The following is an 18,938-nucleotide window of genomic DNA, read 5'->3' as shown; positions in this document are numbered from 1 at the left end:
TATCACACATCAAAACCCCATATGTGATAGTTCTCTTGAAAATACAACATGTTCAAAGCTTATAAATTTAAGTCAAATTTGTTTTAATTGATTTTTAAACAATTCAGCATTCAGCTCAATTGTCAGGTACATTCTGATAGTTTCTGGAGGTTTATGGGTGTTTTTAAATTCCTAAAAGCTTATACTCTGTTCTGTGCTGTGAAGAGCTGGAATAGCTGGTGATTAACAAAGTGCATTTTTAAGTCATGCTAAAATAATCTGGTGCACTAATTCTCTTAAGTTTTTTCCTAACTTAAATTCCTTAAAAAAACCTTAAGCACAGAAAATGTGTCTATGAAAATCAGGCTTTGTCTCTCTTCCAAAGAAGTTTGTAGACCACACACTGAATACTGTGATTATTATTAGCAGGTGGATCTCTTTCCCATTTTGCTATCAAATATTTTCAGGGGACTTACTTCTCCCTGTTCCTTGTTTCCTCCTCTCTTCAGTGGGAATATTGTTCACCTACACAGCAGATGCATTAAAAACCACAAGTAAAATGTCAATCCTCAGCAGGATGTTGGAAGTTGTGTGATACAAGGTACAAGTGCTGTTTCAAGCACACTGTCACATTTTATAAATATTTTATATATTAGTGACAATTTCCAGGTTAATAAAAAATGCTGCCAAGTTTCAAATGAAAAACCAATTTCCATGTTTCCACAGAAGTCAGCTAAAATTACACCCTGCACACTGTGTAAATCTCTGAGATCTTCAGCTGAGATGGTGGAGAGCACAAATAACTTGGGGAAATTGGAACTGTTTTGTTCTGTTAATTGTTTGTCAGCATACAGAGTAAAAATGGTCACTTCTTCAGGTGAGCTTATCCTTTTACTTCCATAGAAACCTAATTTCATGTGGCTCATATCCCAGTTTTATTTGTCTTGAAAGTTAAGGTTGATGTTTTTTTTGGGAGGGTGGGAAGTGGCTTTTTTCAAGGGATGAGATGAGAATGAAAAGGCATAGTATTGTAGATAAATGTAGCAGTGAGAGTATAGCTATTTCAATTTTGGTTACAGGGAGATTCCACATGATAATCAATTTTAAATCTATTAATTTTGCTCTTGCAAGTGCAGCTGGTGGGTTTCCCAGCTGGACAAACCTCTTGTGTGGACATGTACCACACCACTACTGGGTCTCTTCTTTCTGCCCCTTTTTCCCTGGGGTGATCAGCTTTATTACCTCTGCCCAATGTTGCATGGAGCTAGGCAAACATTTTCAGCTATTTTTCATGTGGAAATAGAAAAATGCTTACTGACATCCTAGGGATATTGGGAGATTAATTAAATTTCTGGCAAGCAACAGGCACAGCAGCTGCAGTGTCTGCTTCTGAATCTGTGGAAACGTCGTCTCGGGCTTCTGTCTGTGCCTTGGCTCATCTTTCAGACTCTAATGCAAAATTAGCTTCAATACAACTTGATGTTGCATAAATCACTTTTTTTTTTTTTTTCTCTGTTTCACCCTCAGGTGTTCAAGTTCAGTGCAACAGCTGTAAAACCTCAGCAAACCCTCAGTATCACTTGGCCATGTCAGATGGGAGCATTCGCAATTTTTGCAGCTACAATTGTGTAGCAGCTTTTCAGGTGTGACATCTAAGATTTCTTCTTAGCTGAACGAACAGAATGCTAAACTGATGGTGGAAATACCCAGGTGTAAATTAAATCCTGCCTGTTTGCTTTCCCACAGAATCTATTCAACAAACCTGCAGGACCCAACTCCTCAGTGGTGCCCCTGTCTCAGTGCCAGGTCGTTGTGAGCATCCCCTCGGGGACAGTGGTCTCAGCCAGTGTCACCACCTCCACTGTGTCCCCCAGCTCCACCAGCACCTCAGCTGCAGCAGGGCTCCAGAGATTGGCTGCCCAGTGCCAGCAGGTCACCTTTACCCGCTCTGTTGTGAAAATCAAGTGTCAGCACTGTAACAGATTATTTGCCACCAAACCAGAACTGCTTGACTACAAGGTAATAAAGATCAGGGCTTTCAAAGATTTTTTTCATAACAGAAACCCAAACAGTTGTAGTTTATGTGCACTGGTCTGTCAGTACTGCTTTGTTGCTTGCCAAGACCTGCTATGGAGGGTTTGGAAATTGATTTGGTTTAACCAATATCAAATTAATACTGATACTAGCTCGATGGTCTTAAAAAACAGAAAAAAAAAAATAAATCTCCAAAAATACCCCAAACCAAACAAACACATTCCTGTCTCTTGAATCCAGGGATACTCCTTTTAATCCAAGGACAAAGCACAGTGGTGAGGGCTTTCTGCAAGGAATTTTGCTTTATTATAAAACTAAATGGGGAGACTCATTTGCCAGTGCTCTGTTACTGATTTCTAAGGGTATAAATACTCTTCTGCATTTTTATTAACAATTTAAATGTATTATCTGGGATGTGACTCATTCAAACACTGAAACCAAAACATTCTGGCTGTGTTGCAGGGTAAAATGTTCCAGTTTTGTGGGAAGAACTGCTGTGATGAGTATAAGAAGAAGAGCAATATGACAGCTTTGTGTGAATACTGCAGGTTTGAGAAAATTATCAAGGAGACAGTGAGAGTCTCAAGCATAGATAGAACATTCTGTAGTGAAGGTAAGAAAGGGCAAAACCCTGTCTCAGAGAAATCAACTCACAAGTATTTGGCCTTAAAATTATCACTAATACTAAAATAAATCTATTATTTGTAAGTTAGGAATCTAGGTTTTTAGGAACATAGAACCCTGTTCACACTTTACATTTTAATGATGTTTCAATGAATTCTTACAGACATCACTAAAGACATGAATTAGGAGTGCTGAGGGATTGTCATATTGGTATTAAAGAATGTTTTTGCTGTTTTCTTTTAGTTTGTAAACTGCTCTATAAACACGACCTGTCAAAGCGCTGGGGAACCCACTGTAAAATGTGCAGTTACTGTTTACAGACTTCCCCCAAACTGGTCCAGAATCACTTTGCAGGGAAAACAGAGGAATTTTGCTCAGAGGAATGCATGTCTAAATTCACAGTTTTGTTTTACCAGGTAAGAAACATTCTCACATCCTCTAGGTTTTTATACATAAACTCCTTGTTGGTGTTGCCAGGTGTGTTCAGTTTCTCCCTCACTCTGTTTTCCTAGATGGCAAAATGTGATGGTTGCAAGAGACAAGGTAAACTCAACGAGTCCATCAAATGGCAAGGGGAGATGAAGCATTTTTGCAATCTGCTTTGTATTCTGTCATTCTGTAAACAGCAAGGTGCTTCTGACCCTCCACTCCCAAACAACACAGGTAAACCAGGTTGGGGATATTATTGCCTTTTGATGTGTGGGGTAGTGAGATGCATGTTTGTCTGCAAACTCACTTCAGTGAGCTCTGTAAGATCTGTCTTCTCCTGGGGAGCTTGTCTGTTGCTGTTGAGTGGTCTTTGGTTTAGATTGCTCTTACTTGAGACCATTTCAAACTTCTGTAGGTGTGAAATGCAATTGTTTCGTGTACCAAACAAATTTTAAAGAAGATGAAGCAAAAGCACTTGCTTTCAGTCACTTTCATGAAACAAAGTCCTGTTTCATTGGGGTAAAATGTACTGATATCTAGTACAGATATATTAAATATCAAGCTTGTCTTCATAACACCTAGAAGATATGGTAGAACGTTAACATTCTTTTAACAATCAAGTGGTGAAATTTGTAGACTTAATGGTTTTAAATGCAGACTCCTGTATATGCACTTAAACCAGCTGCTTCTGTGCAGGCTATAGGCATATGAAGAGTTCCTATTTCTGTGTCATTAAGTGTTGATTCTTGGGAAGTATCAATCCCAAGGTTAACAAGTGCTGTAGTTGTTCCCCTGAGCAGGTGGAATGGGAATGAGGGTAGGAATGAAGCCCACAGGAATAGAAACAATGAGTTTCTGTAGGGAATGAGACACAAAGGGATGAAAAGCCCCCAAAGACAGGAAGAGAAAGGGAAACAAAAGGCAGGAATATCACTAATCATAAAGAAGGGCATCATTTCCCACTGACTGATGGTGGCTGCAAGAGTAAGGTACCCAAAACCAATAAAGGATTAACTGGAAGTTTTTAATGTGTACCAGGCCATGTTCAGCTTGGTGCTCATTGTTTCAATTTGGTGCACATCTGTTGCTTACATTGGTGGGAGCTCTCTTCCCTTCTTTCTTGATTTGCTTGTGGAACCAGCTCCTGTTTAAACTGAAATGCTGCAGCTTGACACCTACATCCCCTTCTCACACAACAGCCTCTTTCATCTGGAGACAGATCTGAAGGGTGGGTGTTGTTTCTGAAATGCTTTTTTTCTCAGTTATCTTACTGCTTATTCTCATTTTCTTCTGTCTACTGTGTCCAGCAAACCTTTCCATGGCACCAGCCTCCTCCTCAGGCCCTCCTTCTTTAAGAAAGGACTCAACCCCTGTCATAGCAAACGTGGTGTCCCTTGCAAGCACCCCAGCTGCCCAGCCTACTGTTAACTCCAACAATGTTTTACAGGGTAAGGCAGCTGAATACCATGCCTGTACTTTTACATCTCTACTCCTGAACATTTATATTTGCTCAGGGATTTGATTTTTTACTGAGAACAGCAGCCACTTCTTCATTATGCTTCACATCAGTGCAGATGGTTGCATTTGTCCTTCCTTTATCCAGGTATAAATAATGACTTCAATGTATGTACATACATCAGGGAATGAGTTTTAATTGGAATTATTTTTCTTGACCTTGGCAGAGCATGGATTATAGTTCTTGATGATAAGTAGACATTGTATGGGTTTTTTTTTTCTTCACAGGTGCAGTCCCTACTGTGACAGCAAAAACAATAGGAGATGTAAGTTTTACAAGAGATTTTCTCAGTTTTGCCCAGATTATATTAATAGCAAGTATATGAGAATTTGGCACCATAATTTTGTAACTAATTTTTGATTGGGATTTAAAATTCATCCAGTTTACAGATGCTTTTTCAAAAATGGATAGAACTTGCATGGTTGTCCTGGTTTGGAGGACAGGTGTCTGCTAAGAAAGGCAGGAGCCTCTCTTTGAAATGGAGAATGTAAACCCCCTCCCTCCAAATTATTATAATTTTGAAATTAAGGGGCTCTCAGGCAAAGATATGGGAATTAGGAATAACAGTTCTTTACTAGGAAAATTAAAATAGAAATGCAGTATTACAAACAACAATCCCAAACACTGCCAGAGTCAGAATCCAAGCTGACACAGTCAGTCAGTCAGGGTGGTGGCACAGTCCCATTCCATGGTGCTGCATCCTCCTGCAGTGGCAGATGTGGTTCAGCTGGAGCAGTGCTCCTGGAGAAGGTGCAGTTTCCTCTGAAGCTCCAGGGAGATGTAGAAAGGTCCAATTTTCCTCTGGAATCCTGATATTCCAAGTCTCAGTATTTATCTAGGTAGGAAATGTTTGTCTCCTCCCCTGGCTGGAGCATCTCCCAGTAGGATGATGTAATTTTATCAGTCATGCACTGGGACTCAATGGTTCATTAACAGCCAATATCTTCCTGAAGGGAGGATGGGCTGTGGGAAAGATAAAGAACACTGCCCCACCTGGTTTTAACAGCTGCACCATTAGCAGATAATATCTCCCACAAAGAATCACTGCCCCACTTGGTTTAACAGATGGTGATAAAATACAAACTTTTGGTCCCATCCTGTCTTGCAACCTAAGACAATGGTACAAAAGTCTTACTGTGTCCACTGACAGATTGGTTGTACTAAGGGAAAACTTGTCAGATTGTAGCTCTTGAGGCCTGTAGTTCCCAAGTCATTCCTGTGTGGCTTCTGCACTCAAGGCTGCTTTTTGTGCCCAGAAATGGGGTAGGATGGCAAAAGGACCAGCCTGGGCTGCTGGGGCTGACATGACCAAGCCCCTGCAGCTTCATTTTCCTTCCCCACCCCCTGGCAGTGTGGTAACAGAGCTGTGGGAAGCCACTGTCACCACTTACCTGGGGATAACTCTGAGAGTTCCTATTCCTGAGCTCTCTGAGGTATGTGGTGTAGCATCTTGCAACTCTCCTAAAATACAGAAATGCTTTTATGTAGCTTTAGGTTCTGGAAGACTGACAGCTTTGCTTTTAGCTGGAGTGTCACTTATGGATTAGAGTATGAGTTTTCCCTCTTGAAATAGATCCTGTTATTTGAATGCATGACTGAAAATTACAGTTAGCAGGACATGGAATTAGTACAAGCATGAATAGTCAGCCTGTGTGTATCAGGAAATGATACTGCTGCTGCCAGCATTGCTGTTCGTTTTTTACATTTATTTGTTTCCAGTGGTTTCACATTAGTTTGCTCAGTTTTATCAGTGTCTGTATCAGCCAGACTTATAGTCATCAAAAGTATCTTAACATAATTCCTCTTTATATCTCTGCCATCAGTAAAATTCTAAGGTCAAAAGTTTATAGTAGTTGTTTGACTACAGAAACAAAATATTCTTGCAGATTTGGTCTCTGCACTGTTAATAAAATTAGCTTTATAAGCAAAATTAGCTTTAAACAACATTATTGTTGGATCAAAGTAAATTGAGATGGAGCCCAGAAAGCACCAAATAAGCAAGCTTGTTTTGCAGTAGTTTTTAAGTGATCATTTTTAACAGCAAATACAGTTTTAAATTGTTCAGCTTCCCCTAGCAGAGAACAAACTCTGATCTTATGTTATCCTTCAAATCAACGCTGATTCGACCCTCTTTGTGTTTTCCAAACAGGCAAGTACCCAGACAGATGCCCTAAAGCTCCCATCATCAAAACCACCCAGGCTTCTGAAAAACAAAGCTTTATTGTGTAAACCAATCACCCAGACTAAGGCCACCTCGTGCAAACCTCACACACAAAACAAAGAATGCCAGACAGGTGGGTGCCTGATCTCCTACCCCTGTTGGAATTGTCTGTACTGAGTTGAGAGAGTGATACATGACTATATAACAGAGAGTAATTTTTAATGTATTATAAAAGCTTAACTGCTTTTCAGGTTGTGGTACAATTTTTGGTTTGTTTTGTCTTTGGTATAACAGAAGGAGAAGAAGCACCTGCTCAACCCCAGGTCATTGTGGTTCCTGTTCCTGTACCAGTGTTTGTGCCAGTGCCCCTCCACCTCTACACCCAGTACACACCAGTTCCCCTGGGGATGCCAGTACCTGTAAGTTATGCTGCAGTTCACTACAGAGGACAGAGGTTTACAGGCTTGTTTTGCATCCAGCACACCCAGCATTGTGTCACTGGGTGTTGTGTCTGCTCATACAAGTGGGATTTGGAGTCCTTGAAGCCAATTCCCTCCTTATTACATCATATTTGGTTAAATGTTGTCACACAAAACTACCAAATTGTAGGGAGAGTTCAGAGCTGTTCAATCTGGAGTTATCTTTAAATTCATTTAGTGGTCTTAAAATATACATCAAGTTATATGGGAGGAATCTGCCTTGTACATTTGCTGTTTCCCTTCATGCCTAAGTATGTGCTGATATTTTCCACATGTTCCATAGGTACCAGTTCCCATGCTCATCCCAACTACCCTGGACAATGCTGATAAGATCATTGAAAATATTCAGGAAAACAAGGAGAAGGTGTCCATTAATCCATTTGAAGCTGATCTCCTTCAGATGGCAGAAATTATTGCAGAAGATGCAGAGAGAGAAAAAACACATTCTCATGGTGGTAGGTGATGGCTTTAAAAATGATATGAAATGCAGTGAGGTGAAGGTCCTTTCACCACAGAAATTTCTCTTTCCCTTATTGTAGGTGCAGATTTGGCTTGTGGTGACAGGAACAGGTTAACAGATGTAGAAATCTCCAGATCAGTACATCATGTGTTAGAAAGAGGAGTCAAAATCAGGAAGACAGAGAAGCTGCCTTAAAAGAAAAATTTTCTATCAGGCTCTTTATGGAGGATTTTTAAAGGGTGAGACAGATCAGAGTTTGTTGGATAGTGACCATGTAATGAAAGTGAAACAAGCTGGAAAGAGATAAATAATATATCCTGCTGGTCTACAGATGATTCAAATAACAAGCAGGGAGGGATGAAAGCCTTTGGAAAAGCAAACCTATGTTAGTTCTGCATTTCTGTTTCCCCTGCAATAGCTTGACCAAGGTAGAAAGCTGTTAGGAGAATTCCAGTGGAGGAGAAGGCACAGCATGTGTGACCTAATACACAGGTTTTAGCTGTTCAAAATATTTTAAATTAGTTGTGCAAGCTGTCAATCACGTGTAGATACAGATTTCCTTCTTTCCTTCTTTTTTTTCTTCTTTTTCTAAAGGATCTCAAACATCTGAGCACGAACTCTTCCTGGACCCCAAGATATTTGAGAAAGGTCAGTCAGATTTTTTTATTTTGCAAAGGGATTTTGATCCTGCTGCATCTTTTCTTGCAAACTCCTTGTTCTGCCTTTCCTGTAGCACATGGTCCCTGTGATCCCTCTCATTGCAGACCAGGGCAGCACATACAGTGGAGATCTGGAGTCAGAAGCAGTGTCCACTCCACACAGCTGGGAGGAGGAGTTGAATCACTACACCTTACGATCCAATGCCCTGCCAGAACCTGATCCAGAGCTCAAGCAGTTCTCCAAAGGTGATGTGGAGCAGGACCTGGAGGCAGATTTCCCATCAGGTCAGTGTCATGTGAAGAAAAACTCATTGTTTTATAAAGCACACACAATTTTCTGTATAAATGTTGTCCCAGCAGCTGCTTGTGTGTTTTCATGTAAGGACAGTGGATGTTTAAAACTGCAGGAGTTGATCAGCTCTGCAAAAAATTACTATTTTTGGAATATTACTGCTGTCTTTAAAGACAGCTCTCTGCAGAACCCCTGACAGGAGTAACAGGAATCTCTTGCTTGCCTCCTTTGAATTCATCACTTCTGTGTCCCTGGGTATAATCCATGTGAGTGGTGGCTGAGATCATATTTACCTGAATAAATACACCACTGTTCTGGAGACTTTTTTGTCCTATTGAGAATGTACTGTCTTTATACAACAACTGCACAGATGGCTTAATTACTCAAATATCAGGATTATTTGAATATAGGTGTGATTGTTCACTGTAAGGTGTTCCATAATATCTCAGTGACAGTGACACTTCTACCTGGGCTGCTAAATCATGTGATTAAACTCTTCATGGTGTTGGTTTGACTTCAGACTCATTTGACCCTCTCAGTAAAGGACCTGGTTTGCATTCACGTTCACGGGCAAGGCGGAGACACAGGGATGGATTCCCCCAGCCAAAGAGACGGGTAAGGAAAAACTTCTGCAGCACAAATCCCTCACTTTTTCAAACAACAACATTATGTGCCCTAATCTAACCACCCATGGAGAAGGAACTGATTTAATGCTGCTTTTTTTTGGATGTCTTTTCTTGCCTCTAGGGAAGGAAGAAGTCTGTAGTTGCTGTGGAGCCCAGGAATTTAATGCAGGGCTCCTACCCTGGCTGCTCTGTTTCTGGGATGACCCTAAAGTACATGTATGGGGTAAATGCCTGGAAAAACTGGGTCCAATTGAAAAATGCACAGGAGGAACAAGGGGACCTGAAGTTTTCAGGTAAATTTGTCTCTCAGTGGAAACAGAAATATTTAGTTGGAGAGGACTTGGCTTGATTTATTGTTCAGGTTAAAATTAGGATTAGGTACCATTGAGTAGACAAGAGATTTTATAGAATTCTGTCTTGCAACTTTCCATGCATTTAAAAATCATAGCTATTACATTCTTAATTGATCTGTTTTCCTTTAAAAGCAGTCTCTAAAGCACTACAAATCTCCACTTTGCCTTCCTTTGCATTCAGTAGTTCTTAATTTGTAACACAGATGCTTTATGCAGCTGCAGAGCTTTTCTGAGTCATTACAGAACCATGAAATTACAGATTTATCAGGCCAGAATTCTAAGTTGACAACAACAACTTGGCCCCATCCATTTTATCTGCAGCTGGCACATTCCCAAAGTATTTGTTGGTCAGCAAAACTGTTTGCTGCAAAAAAATGCTGGGATCCAACATCAGAGTCTTAACACTTTATTTCTAGGCTTCACACCTGGAAGGAAACATTTCAAAAGTCTGCCCATTCTGTGCTGCAGCCTGCCTGAAACTCACTTTATTGCTCCTCATGTCTCATAGGAGTAATACATAATTATGACAATTAAATACAATTTTTAAATTTTTTTCCAATGATGAATTATTTTCTTTTTTTTTTTTTTTACAAATCCCAGATCAGGGATTTGGCAGTGTCTGACTCCCCTTTTCCCTGATCTTACATCATTGCACTGAGTTTTGTGGGCAAATTTTCAGAGTCAAGCAGAGAATTTAAATTAAGAATAGAATTGAGCTCCTTGGGAATGGTGGGGAAGAGAACAAACCATAACAAATACTTTTGCAATTTAAGGAACCAAGCATGGCAGGACTTAGATAAGAAAGACCCCCAAAGGGAAAAAATCTAGTTAGGATGAGATCTGCTTTTTTATCTCTTACTTGGAATTTTTGTTGTCACTCCATAAGAACAGCTGGGGTTTATTTCCCAGAAGAGGAGTATTCACATGAGTTACTATGTTTTCTTCTTGAGGCTAAGGAAGTAAATATTGCAGTCATTTCCAGAAAACTGTGCCCACTCCCAGAAAGATTCTCTGCTTATTCCCAAGCAGGCACTTCTGAGGTGTGGAGGAGCCAGGCCTGGTAATTTCATTGCAGATCCTTTGATCAATCAATTCCTGATTGTGCTGCTTCCTTTTCCAAACCCCCTCCATGTCCCATTAAACTCTTCCTTTAAGAATAAATACTCAGGGTCTTTCTCTGACTCTGTTGAGTCTCTCACTCCCCTGAGTCCAGCTGGAGGGATAAAACCCATTTATCACCCCCAGGCTGCTGATTGCAGCCACTGCTGTCCCACATTTTGGGTTCAGCAGACTCCCAAACATTTACATGTCTGGGCTCTAAATTCCTGCAGCCTCAGTAGTCACTGTAACATTTATATTGATTGTACAAGCAGCTGCTCTGGGTTTTATTGGCCAAATCATTCAGTTCTCATCCAGCAAATAGGAAGGAGTTCACCATTTTGTCATGCAGGGTAATTCATGTATGAAAAAGGAATTTAGGAATTCTGCCTACATGAAATAATAAGGAATGTGGGAAGATTTAATGTGCTGAATTAATTGTTCTAATCATTTCTTTGACCCCAGTCCATCCTGTGAAGCTGAAGGAGGACATTCTCTCATGCACATTTGCTGAGCTGAGTTTTGGCTTGTGCCAGTTTATTCAAGAGGTTCGGAGACCAAACGGAGAAAAATACGACCCTGACAGCATCTTATACTTGTGCCTTGGAATTCAGCAGGTAACTCTGGCAGCTGGGGCACTGCTGGCAACATGCAGAACTTGCTCTGCTTACTTACAGGACATCCTCAATCCCACAGAGCAGCTTGAGCTTTGTAGAAGAGGCAAGAATGTCTCTTTTTTATGTTTCCGTTTGCCTTAGTCCCATGTATGACACATTTTTCTGGACTTTGTTATGGTCACAGTGAGCAAATACTTCTGTCCTTATAAGAATGTGAATGTGGGGGTTGAGTGTTTCTAGCTAGACATAAATACTTGGATTTGGAACTTTTTTTGATCATTTTTTATGTATAGAAAAGATTTGCTCTTCAGAAATCCTTGTTTTAAGATGGAAGGGTTTAGAATCTAAAATAATTGTACAGTGCTCTTCCAATATATAACTTTATATGGAAGAGGTTGCCCAGGAAGGATTCTCAGTTACCTGTTGTGTTTGCAATATTTACAGAGAAAATACATTGGGAATAACTGCATTGTAATTAGTGAATACTAAGAGTAATGTAGTGAGTCCTTATTACCACCCTTGCAACAGTAGCACTACAAATCTAGAATAATGCTAATTTGTGTTTAAAACTCAATGGTCAGTACATTTCTGTTTCCTTTAGAACAGCCTGCTTGGTCCTGTTCTGAAACATTTATTTTGAGATAGATTCAAAAGCTGTTTTGACATAAAACCTGTTTAATTAGACATGGAGTTATTTTAATTTTTTTTTCCTTGCTATGCTTGGACAAAATGTAGAAAGAGTTAAAATACCAAGTGCCATTGATAAGTTCTGTGAGTATCAGGAATTTTTGTGTCATAGTTTTGACTTATTTATTGGTACAAATACCAGACTTTTAGAAAACTTTTTCATACTGGTGTGGTCCCAGTCTCTTCAGAAAATTTGATTTGCTGTTTGACTGGAGATTTTTTACCCCATAAGACACTGGGACACAAGAAAGGAAAATAATTTTGTGTTGTATCTTCTCTACAATGTTATATAATCATAAACAGGTTTTTTTTTTCCTGTTTTTTTTTTCTCTTGTAGTACCTGTTTGAGAATGGTAGAATAGATAACATTTTCACCGAGCCCTATTCCAGGTTTATGATTGAGCTTACAAAACTTTTGAAAATCTGGGAACCTACAATTCTTCCAAATGGTAGGACAATTCTTGTATTTTATGTAACTGCATGACAAAATTGTATCATAAATTAATGTTTTCTCAGGGCCAGGAAGAGAATGTGATCTGAGGCTCTCAGATTAGTCTCCCCTCTCTACACCATGTATTTTATTTCTACAAATTGTGATTGCACTTAAATGTATCTTTGGAAAGAAAGGATTCCCATTTTGGCACTCAATAGTTTTCTTCTTCCCTCAAGTTTTAGCTCTTTTTTTAATACAAGTAGCCAGAATTTAATATTAATATTAATATTTGAGATAAGATACTGCAAAATCTGTGTACAGTTGCACTGATATTTCCCTATTACAGCTAGAAATTCTCCTGGTGACTTTGGAGATCTCATTAGCAAATCATTGAAATCTTGTCTCAACTCCAAGTTAAGATTTCCCAAATTCTGCAGATACTTTTAATTGGTTTTCAAGATTGCTTATGTGGTTTATAGAGCTGGAGACCAGCCCTATATGCATCTTTGGAGTATCAGTGAAATTTGAGTAATGTTGGCAACTCCACAACTGCCTTTTCATTTAGAAAAATTAACTTTTTATTTAATACAGAAATAATCAAATTACCTATAGTTTGCTGCACACAGTTATATTTTTTTACAACAAATTTCTTCTAAGCCCCCATACTTCCCTTTCCTAACTGACTTAGGATAATCACAATGGGCTATTTATTCACAAAATGGGACATTTTAAACTCATACTTCACGTTGTAGGAATTACACATTGTTGCAATTGGCTGACTGTAGATTAATACAGTGAAATTAGAACTTAGTGAGAATCTGCTGGTGTCTGCAGATTCTTTTTATCCTTCTCTTCAGGTATTGGAAGATCATGCTGTTCCAAAGCTTGGTTCTCCATTCTCCCCCTTATGTGCATGCAATATTCTGCTTTTATTGGATTAGTTGCTGATGATAAGTGTGAATTTGATTTGATATGTGCTTCATTAATAGAGTTTAGCTGAAAGAGGGATTTATATGCATAAATAACTTTCCTTTTTTCTTTGCCCATTCTTTGCAGGCTATATGTTCTCAAGAATTGAAGAGGAACACTTGTGGGAATGTAAACAGCTGGGTGCATATTCCCCCATCGTTTTGTTGAACACTCTTCTGTTCTTCAACACCAAATATTTCCAATTAAAGAATGTCAGTGAGCACCTGAAACTCTCCTTTGCCCACGTTATGAGGCGCACCCGAACTCTGAAGTACAATACTAAGATGACATATTTACGTTTTTTCCCACCCTTTCCAAAGCAAGAGGTAGAATCAGGTGAGTTCTCTCTGGTTTTTGATGTTTGGGTAGTCACATTTGTGTGGTCTGAGTTACAGAATCAGAGAATTCTGTGATTTTATATTGTCTGCTTCTCTTTTAAAAAGGACTGGAGATGAGTGTTCTGCAGTAAGCAGAGCTAAGCATGTGCTGTTATCCTGAATACATTTGCAGTATTTTTCACTGCTTTAAAGAGAAATCCTGAATGAGCCAAGGCACCCAAGAAAAACTTACAGAGTCACAGATTTGGCTGCAAATTTGTTTAATAGTCTAAAGCTCTGGTAATACTGCAAGAGTTAAAGGCCTTTCCTGAAGTCCTTTTCTCAGCACTTCATAATCCTGGGTTTTGCAGGTTCAGACCTTTATTGTGCCTTTTTAACTCCCATATTTATCCTGGGTCTGTGTGGGGAACAGACCAGGCAGCCCCTTGGAGAACAACAATATGGGGCTCACACTCAGAGGCAGACACACAGATTATTGTTCTCAGTTAATTTTGGCATTTGAGAAAGGGAAATCTCTGATCCTTTTGGCTTCTTCAGTTCATAATTCCAGTGCATTATATGAATTTGTCTTTAATAAGTAAAATTACATCCTCCATATTTTCCTGCTAGTTCTTGGGGGTTTTCTAGATGAGGAATGGGCTGTGGATCTGACCTGTAGGATGTGCAGTCCTTGCCCACCCACCAGCTCACACCAGGTGACCATGGTTGGATGGTGACACGTGACAAAACCAGTTCAAGGAGTGGGTTTGGGTGGTGCAAAGTCACCACTGGGTGCTGGGCTGACACCAGCTCTTGTTTCTGAAGGTGCTGCTTTTCACTGACCTTGTGTGATGCCATTTTTGTGCATGCAGATAAATTAGCAGTAGGCAAAAGGAAACGCAGTGAAGATGAGGAGGTGCCAACAGCAGTGGAAATGGCTGAGAACACAGACAACCCCCTGCGGTGCCCAGTGCGACTTTATGAGTTTTACTTATCAAAATGGTAAGTGCCAGAACTTGAGTTTTAGAGCAAGCACTTGGGCAAGGAGCACATTCAGACCTTCTGCCTGTGCTGTGGTTCCTCTCCCCCCTTCCCAGTCCCTCAGTGGGAGCAGAATAGGATTTCCAACAGCACTGCTGTGAGACCCCCAAACAGGTTCTTTTTTTTTTGTTACTGGTGTTGACTCAAGAACAGAGTTACAGAGAGAGATGTATTTTTTAAATAAATAAATTATTTGATATAAATGTGAGACATTACTACAATGCCCATTCTCATCTCCCTTAATTCCCATACACCATCCTTGTGAGGAGATGATAACTAATACCTGAGTTATCACATTCCTTGTGAAAGAGTGCAAGAGAAGTGTGAATTAGGTAAAAGTCCTGATAAATTTTGCCTGCTTAGATATGTTATTAACTTATGTTTAGGAGTTAGAAAGGAGACTATAGCAAGGGCAGAGATATAAATCATTTTTCTCACCTGTTTCTGTATAAACTTCAGTTAGATCCTTGAGCAGGTGGAAGATTATGTTCTTCTCTCTTCAAAGATAATAGACATGCAAAATGAAACAGCATCTCATTAGTGTCAGCTGAAACTCAGATAAATCACCCTCAGAAATGTACCTACTGAGCTAACTACAAATATCCCATTTCTGAGGCAGAGACAGGCATCAGCTCTCCATAGTCTTTCTCTCCCTCTTATTTCCTTCCTTGTCTTCACTGGCACATTATTAGAAGCTTTTAGTTGTTCTTGGGCTGGGAAAGCATTTTTATGCTCCCCACCATGTTTCATAGCTGAGCCTCTGCAGTGGTGCAGGCAGCAGTGCAAATTCCCTTTGCTGTTTTGGTGTGATTATCTCAAAGCCAGGCAGGAGAGATCCTGCCTCCAGAGACTTTACAGCCCTACCAGGGCCTGGAGCTGCCTTGGAGTCAGTCAGGCTTTCAAGCAGATGGGCTTAGCATTGCAGCATGGCCAGGCAAGCTGGGATTTCATTTTCTTGCTCTTAAACAGCACCTTAGAATCATTTAGATTCAAAAAATCCTCTAAGCCCATCAAATTCAGCTGTTCCCCCTGCACTGCCAAGGGCACTGCAACTCATGTCCTCAAGTGCCACATCCACATGGCTGTTAAATCCCTCTGTTAAATAGGAAGGGACAGGATTCCACCACTGCCCTGGGCAGCCCTTTCAGTGAAGAAATTTTCACTAATGTCCAGTCTAAGCCTTGAGGCCATTTCCACTTGTCCACATTATGCAGGAATCCCAGAACCAGTTCCACTCAGAGATTGCATGTCAAATGCATTTATCACTCTACTATTAATTGGATGACACTGAAGAACCACTGCTGTAAAGAAGCTACTCTGATTTTCTTTGTTTCTTTATAAGAAACTAATGCTGAGTGACCTGGAAACAACTATTCCCTAGGAGAAAGGGGGGAAACAATATTGCCATCTCAATGTAACTTTGTTTTCTTTACTGACTCTCTGTTAAACTTTTGGTGAGATTGTAAATGCAGCCCAGTGTTCCTAAACGTTGTTTGCTTTGCCTTGGCAGTTCTGAAAGTGTGAAGCAGAGGAGTGATGTGTTCTACCTGCAGCCCGAGCGCTCCTGTGTTCCCAACAGCCCCATTTGGTATTCCACATTGCCAATAGACCCAGGAACCTTGGACATCATGTTAACAAGGATTCTTATGGTGAGGGAGGTACACGAAGAACTTGCCAAAGTCAAATCAGAGGACTCTGATATTGAGTTATCAGATTAACTGCAGTGGGGTATTTTCCTTTGAATACAAGTCAGAAGCACCAAAATGTGAATACGTCCATCCTTTGGAAAATGTGTATCAAATAAGCCAAGATAACATCACCTACAGGCAGATTTTGTACCACAGTGGATGTACAAACTGGAACTGGAAGGAAGCAAGCTGTGTAAGCTGCAAATCTCAACGTCCTGTGGCACCAGTCAATCCTCAGAACAAATCCAAATGGAACTCACCTACTGGATTGGTGCATAAATCCTTTATCTGTTTAGGATTTTTAAAAGTTGTGAGATATTTTTAAAGCAAATGGTTGTGTAAAATCTACCCTCACACTGTTGGGCATGGAGAGCTAGATTGTGGCTCAGGTGATTTCCCAGCCTGCTGGCTGGCAGCCCTTGCTGCCAAGGAACTCATGGAGATCCTGGAGGATATGAGAGAAAAGGGGTGAGGTTTAGACAAGCAGACACCTTCCATTATAAATACACCTACACCTACACTTTTATAACTTTTGTTTTGTTGGTTTGTTGGGGTTTTTTTTGGTTTTTTTTTTTTTTTTTTTGGAAACTGGGATCAAATGTTAGGAAGGCAGGAGCCACTGGCCATCCCAATGGACAACTCTGGCTGCTGTTAACTGGTCACACGAGGTCAGACTCCAGCTCCCTCTCTGGGCTCATGGCAGTCTCACTCTGCTGGAAGAGGTGCTGTAGGTCAAACTTCTGAGTGACCTTTTGGGGAATGTCCAGGAGGGGATGTCCTGGCTCTGAGCAGAGTCCCTTCCCCAGCCCAGTATCTCTGCAGTCTGTCCTTAGAACCCAGCAAGTACTGTGGTGCATGGAAAGTTTCTTTCCCTCAAGGCAGCTTTCCTTTCTCCTCTTTCCCTGCTCCTATGGGTTTGATTATTTTGTAAGGCAAACCTAGAGAGGGCTTTGTCATTTCAAACAGAAATACACACACACTCTTTCTCTTTCCACCTTTGCAACACTGGCAGTGTTGTATAAAGGATGCAGTATTACTTCTGACAACAGAACTGTCGTAGAAAATGATCACGTGTGTTTTTATCCCACCCCACCCAAAGAGATTTAGTCATAGTGTTGGAAATGGAAAGAGTTTTTTTTTTTAAGGCTTGGCTGTTACTGAGTCTTTTGGAAGAGAAAAGCTCCCATGTGGTTTATAGAGGACAGGACATTATCAGGTACTGTCTGTATCTGTTTTCTCAAGCTCCAGGTGTGTGTTTCTGATGACCAGTTGTCACAAATTGGAAACCCAAACTATTTTTGAAGAGGAGAATTGTATGGTTTTTATCTAGCTCTGGTCAGTTATCCATCTTCTGTAACAGGGGTCTGATATTTGAGCTTGTCACTAAAATTTCAAGAGATGAAACTCAACAGCCTTGAATAATATTTCAGGTTTTTTTGTTCTGTTTTGGTTTTTGTTTTTTGGGGTTTTTTTTAATTATTTTTTTAGCAGTTACAAAAGTAATTTAACAAAAATAAAATCAGAAAGTAGTCTATTGACGTTGTGTACTCGGTAGTCCTGTCCCTGCCTGTAACAGATTTCACTGATGTATTTTTTAATACAGAAAATTATGTGAAAAGTAAAACCTGCCCCTGATTCTGTCTGACCAAAGCCCATCTGTGTCTGTCATTTCTGAGCAAAAGTTCTGCTTTCTCCATGGCCCAGCATTCCCAGGGGAGATGTTTTGGCCACTCCTCAGCTCAGGGTTGCTCCTGCAGGCTCAGTTTGTGTTCCATGAACACCAACCTGCTCCTCCCCATTGGTACACTGAACAGTGAAATTGCAGGTTTGAATTGGGAAGGTTAAGGCAGAACAAAATCATTCTGGAAAAATCAGTTTGTAGGGGGATTAAGAATGTCTGAGGTGTGGCCATAGCACAGGGGAGGCTGCAGAAATTCCTGGGCAGCTGCTGGGGGTGCAGCACTCTGTCCTTCCCTGGGAATGAGCAAGGCAGCACTGAGGACAGGCTGTGGAGAGGGCAGGCTTTCCTTCCATGGGGATGGTGTGAAAAATAATCCCAAAGTTGAGTGTTCCTTAATAGACATTAACACTAAATTAACATTAAATAGACATAGAGTAACATAAAATATTTGTACCCTATAAGAAACACTTATCTTTCTCTCTTCTCACTGTTTCTTGTCTGGGAACACTTTCACTGAGGTCATTTTTTTGCAGGTGCTTAGAATGAAAGATACTTGCCTTTCAGATTTTCTGGCAAGGCAAGTGAAATCACTTCAATTTTCACTGGCTGAGAGTTGTTAAACATTATAAACTCCTTTGACATGCTGGCTGTGACATGAGAAACATTTCATTGCAGTTTCAATGGTAATAATTAACACAGTAAGTAGTTTTAATTTCTGTTTCACTCCTGCTTGAAGGCCCTTTGGTCTGCCTGGACTATTTTTGCCTCTTGAGGGATTTCTTGTCAACCCAGCTC

The 18,938-nt window shown here is 40.3% G+C and overlaps 1 protein-coding gene across 8 annotated transcripts in view; it reads left to right on the top strand.

The window, feature by feature from the left end:
* LOC306811829 (zinc finger MYM-type protein 4-like) overlaps positions 1-17,041 on the top strand; it is a 39,067-nt gene extending 22,026 nt beyond the window's left edge. For 5 of the 8 annotated variants that reach the window (XM_079325851.1, XM_079325854.1, XM_079325858.1 and 2 more), the window contains 20 exons: positions 706-856; positions 1,507-1,622; positions 1,726-1,998; positions 2,476-2,626; positions 2,881-3,053; positions 3,150-3,300; positions 4,374-4,514; positions 4,810-4,847; positions 6,732-6,876; positions 7,038-7,162; positions 7,506-7,677; positions 8,277-8,330; positions 8,447-8,626; positions 9,154-9,248; positions 9,381-9,552; positions 11,176-11,327; positions 12,352-12,463; positions 13,504-13,752; positions 14,606-14,735; positions 16,285-17,041. In XM_079325851.1, coding sequence (XP_079181977.1) covers positions 706-856; positions 1,507-1,622; positions 1,726-1,998; positions 2,476-2,626; positions 2,881-3,053; positions 3,150-3,300; positions 4,374-4,514; positions 4,810-4,847; positions 6,732-6,876; positions 7,038-7,162; positions 7,506-7,677; positions 8,277-8,330; positions 8,447-8,626; positions 9,154-9,248; positions 9,381-9,552; positions 11,176-11,327; positions 12,352-12,463; positions 13,504-13,752; positions 14,606-14,735; positions 16,285-16,492 — 2,988 coding nt within the window. In that variant the 3' untranslated portion in view covers positions 16,493-17,041. The remainder of the gene's footprint in view (positions 1-705; positions 857-1,506; positions 1,623-1,725; positions 1,999-2,475; positions 2,627-2,880; positions 3,054-3,149; positions 3,301-4,373; positions 4,515-4,809; positions 4,848-6,731; positions 6,877-7,037; positions 7,163-7,505; positions 7,678-8,276; positions 8,331-8,446; positions 8,627-9,153; positions 9,249-9,380; positions 9,553-11,175; positions 11,328-12,351; positions 12,464-13,503; positions 13,753-14,605; positions 14,736-16,284) is intronic. The other 3 variants (XM_079325853.1, XM_079325852.1, XM_079325855.1) reach the window with 3 other exon arrangements.
* The last annotated feature ends 1,897 nt before the right edge of the window (positions 17,042-18,938 follow it).

The sequence above is a fragment of the Erithacus rubecula genome, assembly GCF_903797595.1.
Source record: "Erithacus rubecula genome assembly, chromosome: 23".
Taxonomy (NCBI): domain Eukaryota; kingdom Metazoa; phylum Chordata; class Aves; order Passeriformes; family Muscicapidae; genus Erithacus; species Erithacus rubecula.
This window is presented reverse-complemented; position numbering and strand designations above follow the sequence as displayed.